General features: G+C 42.9%; 1 protein-coding gene and 1 long non-coding RNA gene across 2 annotated transcripts; both read left to right on the top strand.

Moving 5' to 3' along the window:
• Window positions 1–1,926: 1,926 nt before the first annotated feature.
• LOC127025134 (uncharacterized) lies at window positions 1,927–3,906 on the top strand. The gene is made up of 2 exons (XR_007767628.1): window positions 1,927–2,230; window positions 3,704–3,906. It is a non-coding gene; the product is annotated as an uncharacterized LOC127025134 (long non-coding RNA).
• Window positions 3,907–10,092: 6,186 nt separating this feature from the next.
• Window positions 10,093–11,655, top strand: GJA9 (gap junction protein alpha 9). Its single transcript, XM_050909948.1, has one exon. The coding sequence runs from the start codon at window positions 10,093–10,095 to the stop codon at window positions 11,653–11,655; it is 1,563 nt and encodes a 520-aa protein (XP_050765905.1).
• Window positions 11,656–13,624: the final 1,969 nt, after the last annotated feature.

The following is a 13,624-nucleotide window of genomic DNA, read 5'->3' as shown; positions in this document are numbered from 1 at the left end:
AAGTGAGGCACTTTTATGTCTTAGGCACATAAGGGGGCATAGGACACCATCACTTGGAGCAGCCAATAAGTGTTGCTAACTTCTATTTTTCACCTGAAACTGTTGTCCCAAAAATCAGGATTCTTTCACCTGGTGTGCAAAAAATCCGATTATCACACAAAGTCGAGCTATTTGTTTATTTCATGTCTGCGCAGAGATGGGTGCTAGGTTACTCCACAAAGCTAGCACACCTGGTTAACACAGTAAAGCATTTTATACCTTTCGAGTAACAGTTATCAGTATTTTTCCAGTTTCGCTTAGTTACCCTCGTTCCTATTGGTTCTCGCAAGCCTCATCTCCACTTAAAGTTGCAGCGTCCTCTTTTTTTACTGCGCATGTTCTGTGAGGAAGGGGCTTCTGTTGGTAGGGGGCTCTCCCTAGCCAAGGGTGGGTTTTCTAGTATGTGAATTAGGACAGTTCACTCACAGTTCAAGTAGCTCTTTGATTGCCCCTGTGCTTATCTTGGTATTTCTTTACCCACTGACTTATGGTGTCATCGTATTTCTCTTCTCAAGGTCACGCCTCGTTAACTAAGTAGCATCCTTTATTTTTGTTCCTCGCATATCTCCAACAAAACAGCCACTAGATGATGGGGTTCTCTATTTTCTCAGACCAATTTTTTACTTTTGCAGACACCTTTTATGTTCTTTCAGCTAGGGCAGCTAATAGCTGTTGCAGATCCCTACTTTCTCAGGACGTTTTACACTTTTTTTTTTTTTTTTTAACTATTTTTCACCTTTCCATACAATACCTTTGGTGTCACGGTTTTTTGGTTTTGCACTTGTTGAGAGTATCTCTGAATGTCTCAGGTACTCAGCTACACTGCAAGGATGCCAGCTGTGCTTCTCAAAGATGCTTCTGGTTACCACGCCAGGTTCCCAGGCTAGCAGTTCCCAGGCCGGCAGACATCATCTTCTGTCAGTATGTAAGAACAAATTTTCTTCTGTCAGTATTTTTCCCATTATACCCGGGTCGCCTTTGTGGCTGCTCCCATCAAGGGGCTAGAGTTAAAAGATGGCTGTGGGGCACAAGGAAGACCTCAGCAGGCATCATGACAGGAGGAGGGAGATCCCGAGCAGCGCCGAGGAACAAAAGAAGGCTCAGAGAAAATATAAGGACCTCAGGAGTGGACCTGAGAGAACAAGAACAGTTCAAAGGCGGCTATTCCAAAAGCTGCGCCTCCCAGCACGACATGCAAAGCTCTATTGCACCCTTGAAGTCTAGAGACGGAAGACTACATCTCCGTCCATAGAACAAAATGGGTGGCCCGCAGCGTAGTGCTGGAAGACTCCATGTCTCATACCGAGCAAAACAAACCTGCGCGGTGGAACATCAGTGCCGGAAGACTACACCTCCCGGCATGCTGCGCAGGGCCGAAATGGACGACTGCCTGTCGAGTGCCAGAAAACTACACCGCCCGGCATGCCGCACAGCACAAAATGGCCGCCCGGGAGTCCAGTGCCGGAAGACTACCCTTCCTATTATGCTTTGCTAGCCGAGATGACCGCCCGGATGTCCTGTGCCAGGGACTACATCTCCCGGCATGCCGCGCAAGCCAACGGTGTATCCCCGGTGTCCGGTGCTGGAGGGCTATGCAGCACGCTCGTGCGTTCTGCAAGTTTTTAATCCTTTGGCGATGCCGTCTGCGTTCCTCCTCCTCCTCCTCCTCCTCCCTCCCCGTCCCCGCGAGACCCGGAAGCCCCACGGAGATCAGAGCGCAGCCCCGGAACTCCCAGGACCGGCCGATTCAGGGCGATACTGCCCCAGCTTTTCCCCCGCCACGTACCTCCCAGCCTCTCCAGCATCACCCTACGCCTCTCGCTCGCGCGGCCCCGAGCCGCCTCAGTCCCCTCTTCTCCGGGATGCTCCCCAGGGCTTCCCCGCTCGGTGCCTGCCTGGCACAGTGAGCCCCCCACGCTCGGGCGGCCCCACACCGCCCTGGTGCGCCGCCTTGCCCCCTCAACGGCCCCAGCGTGGTTCTCCTCGAGCCTGTCCCCGTGTGCCACCAGACCCCTCTTGCATCCCCACCGCTTGTGTCACATTGCCAGGGGTGGATCCGCGGCTTGTACAGGACCCGCAGCCCCGAACATGGACCGCTCGTCCCAGCTCACCTTCTCCGCGGCTGCAGCTGCTGCTCCAATCCTGGCTGGCGATGGTCGGCGTCTCCGTTGTCCCAGACCGCCCCGGCATGGTATGGTATGGTATGGTATGGTACTGCGCGGAGCTGGGTACCCCCCTCCAAGTGGCTGCCCCCCGCCAGCCGATTCCGGGCGCAGCGCCTGTCCCGTAGCCGCAGCCCCGTCCCACCTGCTGCGTGGCCCACAGCCGCGGTTCACTGAGAGCACGGAGGGCCGTCACCATCAGCGCCCCTCGGGGCAGCTGGGCCTGCCAGGGCAGCAGAGCTGTGCCCTCGGTCCTGAGAGCTGCCTTCTGAAAGCGTGAAGGGAAGGTCCTGGAGGAGCTGTAAGACGCGCTGCGGAGCTCGGCGCGGCCAACAGGAAATCACCTGCAGGCGTCTGCCGTCTCTGTAGAAACTCCCTCACTCAGCACTAGCCACAGGGACTCTGACCCGCTGCCCCAGCCACAATGGGAACATTTTAGGGTGCTGCGAACAAACACAGGAGCAGCCTGGTATGCTTGTACAGCCTGGATGGGCCCTGGCTGTCCCTGGGATGATAGGAAATGCCACCAACAGCCCTGAATGTCCATGACAATAGAAGGGAAATCCCCTGGAGCCCTGTTGACAGCACAGAGGCTCTCCAGGAACCCCCAGGGATGGAAAGGAGGTCTGAGAGACCTTGGGACCAGCCTCCGCTCCCTCAGGCACAAAGAATAACCTCCTTCCCTTGGGTGCTGTCACAGACACTGAGTGCAAAGGGACTGCAGGAAGCACAGCCATGAGTGGAAAGAATAAAGTAATCATTTAGTAATTAATGCATGTAAACAACACCTGGGATGAGTCTGCTGAGGGGCTCAGAGCCAGTACACGCCCCCTTCCTCTGTGACACCTCAAGAGTCATTACTGGCCCAGCGTTTGGCAGTCCAGTGGGGAAGGTCAGTTCCTGCTTCTGCCCTCGATATGTCAAGTCATGGAGTAGCTGTTAGCCTTCTCCCCTGCTTTTTCCTTGAGAGGTAGAATTCAGTTCCAATATCTGACAGGAAAATCTCTGATCTCATCTGTCTGTGCTTCTGCTCTAGCCCTACAGTACAGCCCTGCACAAAACTTCCACCGCTCTCAGCTCAGCTATGGCCTTGGCAGCCCAACTGTGTCATGCCTGCACCGTATCAAACAACGGATTCAGATCAGGGCTGAATGCTGAGTGGCACAAGGAAAGGTCACTGTAGTGATCCTAACTGGAGGACTATTGTACTTTGAGGAGTTAGCGATCCATGTAACAGTTAATGTGAGAAGGTGCAGGCCCATGCTATGCTGCACGTATGGCTTGGCTGTCAGGCCTGCTTTGCGCTGCACATATCCCTCGATCTCAGCATAAACTTAGCTGGCTAACGGTAACAAAGGAGCCTGTAGGTAGCTCCCGCTTGGCACTGGCAGTTACACCAGCTGCGTGTCCTTGACTTCATGTTCAAGCAAACCGGGAGGGTCTCGTGCAAACACCCTCGTGACTGATGGTAGAAATGACTAATAGAACTATTTTCTTTTTAGAAAAGCACTGTAAGAGCTCTAAAGACCAAGGTGTCAGTGGAACCTCTCCAGGGACAGGATCTGGACTGCATGCTGTGCCCTGATAAGAGGTCCCTCCGATTCTGCACAAGTCAGGGCTCCCACCATCTGAAGGGATGTATGATTATCTACACTATGTTCTTTTTTCTTCTAGCGTTGGCGTCAATAAATGGAAATTTAACCAATATAGAGTCTGAATGCCTTTCTTCCTGGGATTGTAACAAACACTAGCCCCGGTGCATTACAGTTACGAACTGCAAAGAAGGGTTCGCAGCCTACTGTTTGGGATTCAGGGCTTACAGCTTATTGTCACCTGTTCAATAGAAAGGTCGAAATCCTTAAACTGTAAACCCTGAATCCAGAAGTGATAAACTGCAAATCTTGGAACCCAAACGGTTGTTGGGGATTTAAAAATTTTGGATAAGGTTAGATTTTAAATCCTGCACTGTGATCGGTAAATGACTGAACTGGAAATGCTGATTGATAAATACCGAGCCCCACAAAACAGAGTAATGAACCGTAAGCCCCTCAGTGAGAAACAATCAACAGCAACCTCTGAAAAAAAAAAAAAGTAAATGAAAAACTCTGAACCCTCCACTTTAAGCAATAAACACCCATGTGCATATAAGCAGGAAACCGATAAAGGGAAGCTGTGGAATTTTTGCTTGCAACTCAGAATGTTTTGCCCCTCGCTAGGAATCTCAGCAGAACATGCAGACAGACACCAGGAACACATTACAGTTGCTTTTTATAAGCTTGGTTTTAGCCACTGTACTAACATGACCATAGGGATGAATCAATCCCAATTATTGAACTAAAATGCACTTCCACCCAATCTACCTGCAACCCCACAAGAACCAGTTCATCTGCATTAGGAACAAGAACTTGACTATTTTTAGTCCTTGCAGTTCCACGGGCAAACATCCAGAGCTGGTGACACCTGTTACAACCAACCAGCCTTTTATTAAGGAAACTGGTACCTGCTGAAGAGAGAGAAAAGCATTTGGGACAAACAGGAACGTTCTTCCTGCGGTCGCTAACAGCGCCTCAAACGCCATTTCCTCAGGTCAGTAAATCTCACCCTAAAGACTAACCGGAAAATTTCTCACAGAGTGGCCAGAACAAGGGTAAAACATTTCAGCCGAGGAAGTAGTTTTTATGATTTTTAGCCTATTACTCACATGATGAACACGTGCGGTCCAAGCTACCTAATCGACTGGCATATTGCTCAAATTCTCTTCAAGGAAAAGCAATTACCTTTTCTTTAAAGACGCTGAGGCTCATCTGATTGGATGTTTCTCAGTTGTAAGGATGCGATTTAAATGTTTTCGCCTCAGATCTACAAAATTTCTACACAATCAGGTCCTAAATAGCAAGAAACTGGTTTTTGAGTGTTCTGTAAATGTCTTGGAATGGAGAATCTGGGGAGTACAAGCATCCTGCTTACTTTACAAGAGGCTCTTTTCAACATAGTGAAGAACTTGTGCAGGGAAAAGGAAAGTCCCAAGTGGAAATACGGCATGCTATCTAAGCTTAAAAATACCCAATTAGTGACCAAAAAAACACCTTAAACCTTTCGGATAAATGCCAGGGCATCTTCAGAAATTTTGCTTGTGAAAGCAAAAACACAAATCTGCACCTACTGATTTGCATGTATGTCTTAGCAATCCAAAGTGAATCTATAAGCCAGCACAGAAAACGGATGAACGTGAAGCGCATGTGCCTCGGTCTTTATATAGTATTCTCTGGTCTGCCTTCAAACACAGTACCACTGGATCTGGTAGTCTTAAAGACAATATTGAGTAGTACGGTTGTCCAAATTTCTCATTATTGCAGTTTATCATTTGTGATCCTAACTTCACTACTGAAAGAAAACTATGGGAGTGAGTCCGCATTACCCTGAAAGCCTGTAGAACACATCACTGATGTTTGTGCCTCTAGCTGGCCATTGTGGGTCAGACAAATACAGTAGAAAATAAAAATCAATTGTACACATAAAGTGCACATTATTGATGAGTAGGAATGAAAAGGTCTTGATCTTCAGAGAATATTTCCATGATTGAATGATTTCTCTGGTGTTTGACCCTGAGCTAAGAAAACATAATATAGTTATTAAAGTTTGGGGGATGTTTTGCAGCAAACCCACCACCGATGAAAAGCCAGTGAGGTAGCTTCTAGACCTGGAAGAAAAATGAGTATTCTCTCCTTACATCACTAAGTATTTTGTTACTAAACACGGAATGTTGGTATGACAGTTTGTGCAAATAGTCACATCCGCAAAATGTCTGGACTAAGATAAAGAGCAGCATCGGCACTATAAAATTGACATTGGTGCTTGAATTCATTTTCCCTCCAGACTTGTCAAGTTGTCATTTGACTGAAATACCATTTTAAATGAGATAATGCATCACGGAACATTATGTGTAGATCATTAAATCTTTGTCTTAACATTTATCTTTTACAGAACAAGTAGAAGCCCAGCCACCGTAGTTCAGTCTTACCGAACACTTATGATTTTCAAACAAAGCTTCAGCATCTTTGCAGAAGGGGGGCTGGGGGTGGGGAGTGTCTGTGGACCACTTCAACAGACTTACAAGTTTTTTCACCAATAGCAGAAAAATGTTTAGAAACCTACTTTAAGTACTTGATAGAAGAGACGTATGTTTAGAAACCTGCTTTAAGTACTTAATAGAAATGGCTGGCTGTAGACTTACAGCTTGCCAAAATGATCGAATACTTCCAGGCAAGCTGTCATTTAACTATGAAATCGGACGTGACCTATTGACTGATCCTCAGCACCAAAATTAAAAGATAATGATTAGCTTTTTAGAGTTCTCAGCAGAGGAAGTTTATTTATCCTATACAGGACACTTGGATCAGCAATGCACTTTTGCAGGGCGCTGAGGAGAATCATCTAAAAGAGCATTATAGTGCTAGATACACTTCTTAACTCACATTGATCCTAGTGGTGGAGTTACACATTAATACCAGGCATGCCTAACAAGGCCGTATCCTTGGTCACTGCGCTGCTAATGCTGGCTCCAGGACAATCTTTGTACACAAAACAAGCATATTTCTTTCCCTGTCTTTCATTTTCTAAAACGAGGTCGCTTTCCCTCCCCTCTCCCCAATGTTTTTTGTAGGCATTTCCTAAAGTTTAGAGTGTGTGAAAGGGTGTTCCCCAGCCTATCATCGGTCCCCAAAATGCACTGTAGCAGTCTGATCGGCTCAAAAAAAATCTGAGTAGATTTTAAGCTCTCTTACATAATTTTCGTGCGTCAGCTCAGCTTACAAGCTGCGATCTATGCCCGAGCGCCGGACGGACTTTTTAAAGATAGCATTTACTCTTAGAATCGTTACGTAAGCAAAGGAAGAAATTATTTACAATGAGGGTGGTGAGACACTGGAACAGGTTGCCGGAGAAGTTGTGAATGCCCCATCATTGGAAGTGTTCAAACTCAGGTTGGACAGGGCTTTGAGCAACCCAATCTAGTGAAAGATGTCCCTGCCCATGGCGGAGGGTTTGGACTAGGCGGTATTTTAAGGTCCCTTCCGACCCAAACCATTCTATGATTCTATGTACCTTTAGCCTGTAGAGCTTCTGCTGACATTCTTCCACTTTCTCCTCCTCCACATTAACCTTTTCTTTTTTAAACTCAGTGAAGGGTAATTTAGGATAAGGAGTATTCATTCTATTCCAGTGCGTCCATCTTTATCCTCCTCTAGGGAGACACAGACAATGGTAAGTTTGTGGAGTACATGTGCAACTGTGGGTTCCGTTTCTAATTCTGCTGCACGCTGACATGGGGAGGATGTATAGTGTATAGCTTTACCGCATCTTTTACCGTAAGTAAGCAGGTTCTTCAGTAGAACAAACCCATTTATTCACCCGAGTCGCAGGGCAACTCTTCTGCAATGATCCATCTGATGTAAAGAAAGGAACAGGAAAGGGAGGAATTTAAAAGAAAAAGTTAACAACAGTAGGTTGTAACCTGTGAATAATTATATCAATTAACATATGTGGCCCTTGTGTTCCTAAACACCTAGAAAATCCCTGTTCTTTGAGACTAGGCAGTTTGTGCGCTCTTTTATACTGGAAAATATTTCAGCCTGTTCTTGGTATTCTTCCTGCTGAGGTAATGTGGAGGGGTAGCTGAAGGCCTGGGATAAAAAGGGGACTTGTGTCACCTGGTCTGTTTTCACAGGCTATACATAAGTATTACTATCAAGAAGAATGACTGACATCTTTAGTATGTCCAACACTTAGACTGGAACGATAATGACTTGCTCCTAAAAAGAAATACTGAATTATAAGGACGGGGAAAATGGTGTAAAACAGTTGCGTTCAGGGGTGTTTTAAAGAAGTCAGTATGACAAGTAAGATGGCATAAGGAGAATAAACGAGAGGTGCAGAATCGTAGAGTATAAGGACAGGTGCTGTCTATGAAGAGGAAGTGAGTTTGGAGGGGTCAAAAGTACCACCATTGGGATTTTACATCAGAAGTGTGGTGCTAAGCCATTCCAGGAGGACAGACTGTCTGCAGAAATTTACAATGATAGTATTTGGGAGGATTTATCTTCTTCGCTTTTGCACAGGCAAGCCGAATGTTTGCTGCTACTGAGATATGTAAACTAAAACTTAGTTCGAAAGTTTTCTTTTATTCTGTTTGAGGCTGAGATTGTTCTTAAAACTTGGAAGGTGCTGGAGAGGTGAAAGGGAAGATAATCTGAAGGAGGTTAGAGCTGCAGATTTTTCGTTTCTAGCTTTTTTAAATGAGATTCTTTCACTGGTCATAGTTAAATTATGCTTGGAGCGGTAGTAGACTGAACAACAGATTGATTTTCTCCTCCCTCCAACCCTAGCAAATATAAATTCAATGTGCAAAGCTTGTGCTCCATCACTTGCTCCTGTAGCGAAATAAACTGCTTATAATGTGAAATTTACTCACATGGATGGAAGATGGCAGGGGTTGTAACTTTTTATCCGACGCCGCAAATCTTTAATTTTACACATTTTTGTAAAGAAAGGTATGTTTAATTTTTAATTTGCTGTTTAATTTTTAATTTTTTTATCTTTAAGAAATGTCTAACTTGCCTATTTGTATACTGATTTGCAAGAGTATTTTCATGTTTAGTAGGCTGCCTTAACATAAAGTTTCCTCTATAGTCATCGGTATTGCAGTCGTAAGACTGCAACTTCCATTTCTTAACATTCCTGTTTTACAGGGTGAAAATGAATCCCACTTGAACAGAAACCACTGCATTAAACCACCTTTATCCTAAAAAAAAATCAGATTATTCTGGTTTTAGTATAACTGAATTCTATTGAATTGTACTGTACATACAATGAAAAGGTAAACCTACAGACGTACCGGTTATCCCTGCACATAAAAAAGAAAAACATTTTTGTTAGTGTATACGATAACATAAACACTGAAAAGGAATTTAAAATCTTGTCCGCAATGTAGTATCCTGTAACGGAGAAAGAAACAAACATAGGAAAGAAAGGCGAGATGTGCAATTACACACATATACTACCAGTTTATCTGTACTCAGATGACAATCATTTAGGAACATGCTGGTAGAGAATTTTTGCATAAATCCTTTATTTTGCATGGAAGCGGGGCCAAAGATAGCAACGCTTCACACTTAGGCACTCTATTCTGTATTTCAAATGCAGGTATCATTGATCAGAGGAAACTGGACCTATTATGGTGATTCTATTTATTTGTTTATTGTTGACATCCGCAAACAAAAAGCAATTGTCTGTGCCAAATTATATGCTTAAACATATTTTTTAATTTAACAATGCAATTTTAGCGAGATGTTTTATTGCCTCTCGAGTTCCTTTGTACAACCAATTTTCGCTGTGAAACAGTAACTGGACATTACCGTAACTTCAGCTGTGATGTGGGGTTCAGAACATCCGAAAAGGAGGACCAGGAAATATTCCATCTACCTTCATAAGTGTCCTAAATATAAACATACTGCTCTCACACTGCTATTGGATGATGGTTCAAACAGACTGCATAATGCTCTTAAAATCCCACTACAAGGCAGGCACCTTAGTTTCCACTGATTTGATGCATACAGAGGGTGCTTAATACCTCATAGTGATGTGCTTATCAGGATGTCTTTTACTGATAAATTAGACACGGGCGGATGATGCACTTCTCCATTTTGTAGATGAGAAAAAATAATACCTAGATTATCAATGAGCAGTGGGTCATGTTGCCACGGTTACAATGTGAGATACGATGTTTTTTCCCAGTGTCATTTTTTTCATAATGCGCTAAGGAAGGACTGCAGCTTTTACAATGTTTGATACTTTTTTCTCTCATACATTTTAGTGTTAAGATGGCAGAATAACCATGGGAGACTGGAATTTCCTTGGAGGCATTTTAGAGGAGGTCCACATTCATTCCACTATTATTGGAAAGATTTGGCTAACAATCCTCTTCATATTTCGAATGCTTGTCCTCGGAGTGGCAACTGAGGATGTTTGGAATGATGAACAATCAGAATTTATATGCAATACCGAGCAACCTGGTTGCAGAAATGTGTGCTATGATGAGGCCTTTCCCATCTCTCTCATAAGATACTGGGTCTTGCAAGTTATATTTGTGTCTTCCCCTTCCTTGGTGTATATGGGTCATGCCTTATACAGACTAAGAGCCTTGGAAAAAGAGAGGCAAAAAAAGAAAGCTCAGGTAAGAGTGGAACTCGAAAGCACTGAATTAGAAATGACTGAAAATCGGAAAAGGCTGGAGAGAGAACTCCGGCAATTGGATCAAAGAAAGCTAAACAAAGCACCCCTGAGAGGCTCTTTGCTCTGCACTTACGTGATACATATTTTCACAAGATCTGCAGTGGAAGTCGGTTTTATGATTGGGCAGTATCTTCTTTACGGCTTTCATCTAGATCCCCTTTATAAATGTCAGAGAGATCCATGTCCAAACACAGTTGACTGCTTTGTATCTAGACCAACAGAAAAGACAGTGTTCATAGTATTCATGCAATCAATAGCGACTGTATCCTTGCTTTTAAATATCCTAGAAATTATCCACCTAGGATTCCGAAAAATTAAAATGGGACTCTGCAGGCAGAATAAAAACAAGGATGACCCTGACAATTTCTACGTAAACAAATCTAAGAAATACTCTGTGATACCACACTCTTCTTTGGGAATATCCACCACTCCTCAAAAAACTCTTCCTTCTGCACTTAGCGGTTATACCTTTTTAATGGAAAAGCAAACTGACACTGCCGTCTACCCGACTCTAGATTCTCCTCCCATGTTTCAGTCTGTGCAAAATAACCGTACAGAAATGAGCAGCAATTACACCCATCGCAATCAGGAAAATAAATCGCCAAAGAAGAGGCCAGCTACAAATGCTTCAGACAATCAGACTCAAAATACTAGCACAAATAATAATGAAGGCTTGCTTGGCGAGCTTGGGACTGAAGCGCATGATGCGCAAAACAAAGCTGAAAAGAAACATTTTCTTGTTGTTACTCAGAACACAGATATAGCTTCGAGCACATGCTTGAGAAGCTTTGCTGAAATGCAATCTCAAACTTCCCTGCAACTTGATACAACTTTTCCTATTGCTGGTTTCAGAAGACAACATGGAATCGGTTCGTCTTGGAACTGCTCGGCAATGGTTGAGAGTGCAGGAGCTTCAACAAATTCTCTTCCAAAGAACAGCAACAGAAGACAAAGCAGTTTTGGTGCAAACAAAGCCCAACCTCCTTATAATCCTGACGTAAAAAATTCTAGCCGAGCAGACACTCCTGACTCTACAGGGGAGGTGAGCTCAGAATCTAAACAAAGTAGAAACTGTGATAGTCCTAAGCCTTTCTCTCTGTCTAGGCGACTGTCGCTGTCAAGTAATGCCAGCAGCAGGCGTGCCCCCACTGATCTTCAAATATAGTGTGAGTTAACCCGTCAATCGCACTAGTCAATGCTGGGATAATTATTGAACATTGCGACATAAGCAAGACCTATGTATAAGAGTAGCTAAATCATTCAACTTTAACCAGCTGTTTCACATAGATAGAAAAGTTGTGTAGCCCTTTGAATATTAGCTAAGTAACTTTTAAAGAATCTCTTTACTTCCTTTGTAATGGAAGGGTGGCTTAGACCTCAGCGTATAAACTTCTACACTGCCCTTCCACCTAAAAAGGAAAACATACATCGTATAAGTCCACATATTAGGAAAAATCAGGCATAAAATCACAGCTGATACTATTTAAACTGAATAAAAAGAGAAGACAAAATTTACAGTCCAACAATATATTTTATGAAGACCAGTAAATGAAATTAGGCTAAAAATGGCACTGGTGCTCTCAGGAGAAATTAATTATCGGTAAATATGTTTCTGCTTAATCTCTCTGAGAATTCAAACAGACATTTGATAGCTGTCTGAAAGCAGAAAGTCAAACATATTCCGCTGTTTGAACTGTGTTAAATACAAAAAGAACAAAACATCTGATACATGTATCACTAATTCTTTGACTCCACGGTACACTTTTTTTTTTCAGTGTATCACCACTGATTTCCTCAGCAGAAAAATTAGAGTGAATTTCTGATCGTATGCTATTACCATTTTTATGTATGTTATTACCATTACACTATTACATTTTTAAAGCATCATGAATTACAAATGAGTTCTGAGCTTTAATTTTGAGATTTTGTGTAACACTAATAAGCTAGCAATTTTTTTTTTAATCAGAAAAAAGTTACTGAGATTTATTAATCAGAAATTTTGGATTTTACAAACCAGAAGGCTTACTATGGTAAAAAAAAAAAGAGAAAACAAAAAGAAAAAATGGTAGTACCGTCCTACTTTCAGTTACAATGTCAAAAAAACATAGAAAAGGTTTATCAAACTGTAAAACTACTCCTTTTCTGGATGCTATGGGGTCCATCTGTCCCCTGAATTCTGAAAAACTTTTAAATCAAAGAATACTTATAATTGTTTAGAAGGAGCATTTCCGTTTATGCTTTTTATGGGGGTAATAAAACAAATAAAGGACATTCATCCACTTGCTGCTCCCGTCCATATAGTGTAAGGCAAGTTACATGAAACAACTTGAAATTATAAAGGAGGGAAAGATGAACAAAATACTGTGTCACATTTGTAATTGAGACTTCTATGAATGAAATACATTTACTTGAGTCGCACAGCACTGACAGGCTGTAAATACTTGGTGAGGTGGTCACATCTGGGATGCATTAGTGTATGCGTGTATTTTTTACTAGTGGATTTGACTTACTGTATGTGTACTGGAAAAATAATTTGTGAAATGTAGCATCATGATGTTATGGCATCATTAAATTCTTAATGTGCATTATCATTATGCTTCCAAGCCAGCCATGTTTCAGATTGGCTGAAGGCTGTACAATATTAGGAAAAAAGGAGCCAGAAAACCTAAAAGGCTCTTTTGCTTGCAGCAGCATCATTAATTTGTCCACATAAGAAATATGCATTAATACTACTAAAACTGTTCACTGTAGATTTCTCTCCAGCAGCTATTCTTCTCACCTCTAGTATTGCTCTACTTGTATACATAAATACAGCCTTACGTAATTCTGCTTACACTGTAAAATTTAACATTGTGTAATATACAGGAATGTATATAAATGTATAGCTTGATTTAGCTGAGTTAATACTGCTACTGTGGCTTTAATTCTTGCATTTCTTGATGCGTAAGTTTCTGTGGGTGATAACTGTGCTAATGCACGTTTTGCATTTAATGTCTCTGTAATAAAAAGCCTAGTATTTAATGCACTCCGCTCACACTGTCTAAATAATAGAAAATTAGGATTTAGATGCTCACATATGGGACATGACATTTGCATTTCTGTTGGTTCAAGACAAGATACAAAAGAATTTGTTT

The sequence above is a fragment of the Gymnogyps californianus genome, chromosome 22, assembly GCF_018139145.2.
Source record: "Gymnogyps californianus isolate 813 chromosome 22, ASM1813914v2, whole genome shotgun sequence".
Classification (NCBI taxonomy): domain Eukaryota; kingdom Metazoa; phylum Chordata; class Aves; order Accipitriformes; family Cathartidae; genus Gymnogyps; species Gymnogyps californianus.
The sequence above is the reverse complement of the archived record's forward strand: the minus strand, read 5'-3'. Positions and strand labels throughout refer to the sequence as shown.

Coding starts and splice junctions, on each gene's coding strand:
- GJA9 (XM_050909948.1), top strand. CDS start 10,093: ATGGGAGACTGGAATTTCCTTGGAGGCATTTTAGAGGAGGTCCACATT.